The 2,068-nt window shown below is 43.5% G+C and overlaps 1 protein-coding gene across 1 annotated transcript in view; it reads left to right on the forward strand.

Annotated features, from left to right (window-relative positions):
• Window positions 1–2,068, forward strand: part of GLG1 (golgi glycoprotein 1) — a gene marked incomplete at its 5' end in the record, with an annotated part of 114,307 nt that overhangs the window by 51,753 nt on the left and 60,486 nt on the right. Inside the window, one exon of the mRNA XM_014518313.2 lies at window positions 1,814–2,017. Within this exon, the coding sequence (XP_014373799.1) occupies window positions 1,814–2,017 (204 nt within the window). The remainder of the gene's footprint in view (window positions 1–1,813; window positions 2,018–2,068) is intronic.

Here is a 2,068-nt window from a genome sequence, read left to right on the forward strand (position 1 = left end):
GCCCCCCCCCCCCCCACTCAATTCTAAGACAACTGGCCTTTTTCCTACATGTTAATGGGGGGAAAACGCCTTATCTTAGAATTTGAGTAAATATAGAAATTGAGTCTGCAAGTATTACTCTAAATTTAACACCAGTATCTTAGTGGAATATGTCAGGCTGAGTGATTTAGACTTGGGCCAATGTTTGCTCCTTTCTGCACACTATAAAAGTTCAAGCTTTTCTGGCAAAACTAATTACACCTACATTCACAACTTCCCTGTAGTGACAGAATCCCTTTTTCTGCCAGCAGGACAAAACCAACTTAGAGTGACAAAGCTTTTGCCACCACCCTCCAGCTAACAGAAGCTGCATGTAAATATCCCCAGGCTTTATGCTACCTGCTAATGTCTCCTATGATGCACTGTGCACCCCACTGATACAGCATCTGCAGTGGACTGAGCATGAGAGGTGTGTGTGTGTGTGTGTGTGTGTGTGTGTGTGTGTAGGAGCTCTGGTGCACACCAGGGCACATAAAATGAAGGAAAGGGGGTTTGATGTGGGAGGCCTGTAGTAATAGGTCTGTTCTCTATTCCTTCCTCCCTCCCCTGTCTTGATGAGGTTCTGATAAAAATGAATGAGGCGGATTCTGAAAATACCTTCTGTAGTATGCTAGGAAGCTTGCATACCTTTCATTTAACTTTTACATGTGCCTAGAACAGTGGATTTCAACCTGGGATCCGCAGACCCACACTTAGAATTTGGCGAGGTCCGCACCTCCATTCAGGATTTTTTTAGGAATCCGCAAAATGAAAAAAGGTTGAAAACTACTGGCATGGCTGAGAGGCATGCTTTGACTAATCAGCACCAGAATATTAACTTTGGCTGAATGGATGGAAGCAATACATCTTGTGCCATTTCTGTGGAAGGGGGGGCAGCTGTGCTCTGGTCACTTGCTGCCATTGCTTATGAAACAAAGTTAACTTCAGGTTTCTGTCACTCCTATGGGATATTGAGGCATGCATGCCTGTTAATCAGTTCAAAGCTAATCCTGCAGAACTTCAGAGACTCAGTGTAGCATTGGGATGCTTTGATATATTCCCCCCCCCGCCCCCCCCTTACCCCCCCCCCCCCCCCCCCCCGAGGAATTAATGTTGAGAATACTCTATTGGTTATAGCTCCTTTGCAAGCTCTTAACATTCTAATTATTGTTGACTAGCATGAACGGTTCTTCAGCTTGAAGTAGCTATAATCCCTCCCCTCACCAAAAAATGTTCTCTTCATGCAACAGTGCTGCTTGTTGCTATGGTTGAAGGAGTTTAAAGATAATTATTTTGATAATTATTTTGAGTTTAAAGATGGCCATTTTGGTAAGATGCTCTAAACAGTATCTAAATGATGATAATTCTTTTAAAGCTTATTAAAACAATCCCAGAAGCATTAGAGAATCAATAAAGCTCTGAGCCAGTGGCACTAAGTGAATATGCACTATATGAGATATAGTTCAAGGCAGTTGGGCTGCAAAGAGAGAAGAGCAGTGAGCACACAACAGATTTCTTTTGCAGTTAAATTTTGCTTCACTGGTCCTGTCTTGGCATCTGAGTCAGCTTGTAGTCAGCTCACAAATTTCGAGATGAACCGTTTCTAGAGTTTGTGAATCATTGCTTCTGCCCTCCATCTGTGTGCAGGGGCAGAACACTTCTCTGAAATGACCTTCTATCTTTGAATGTAGGTACCTTTTTTGAACATCATTTAATTTTGGTGGTGGTTGTCTGTAGTAATGGAGCTCAAACATCCTTTGAGTGAAGATTTTGATACTCTATGTTCATTGTATAGGATGCCCACTCACAAGGAGAAGTGGTTGCCTGCTTGGAAAAAGGCCTGGTAAAAGAGGCAGAAGAGACGGATGGTAGAGTTCAGGTTTCTGATCGTTGTAAGAAAGCAATTCTACGGGTGGCTGAACTCTCTTCTGATGACTTCCACTTGGACAGACACCTATACTTTGCATGCCGAGATGATCGAGAACGCTTCTGTGAAAATGTGAGTTGCTTCAAATATCAGTTCTCTCCAGCACCCCCCCCCCCCCCCCCA

This window comes from Alligator sinensis, unplaced genomic scaffold, assembly GCF_000455745.1.
Source record: "Alligator sinensis unplaced genomic scaffold, ASM45574v1 scaffold203_1, whole genome shotgun sequence".
Taxonomy (NCBI): Eukaryota; Metazoa; Chordata; order Crocodylia; family Alligatoridae; genus Alligator; species Alligator sinensis.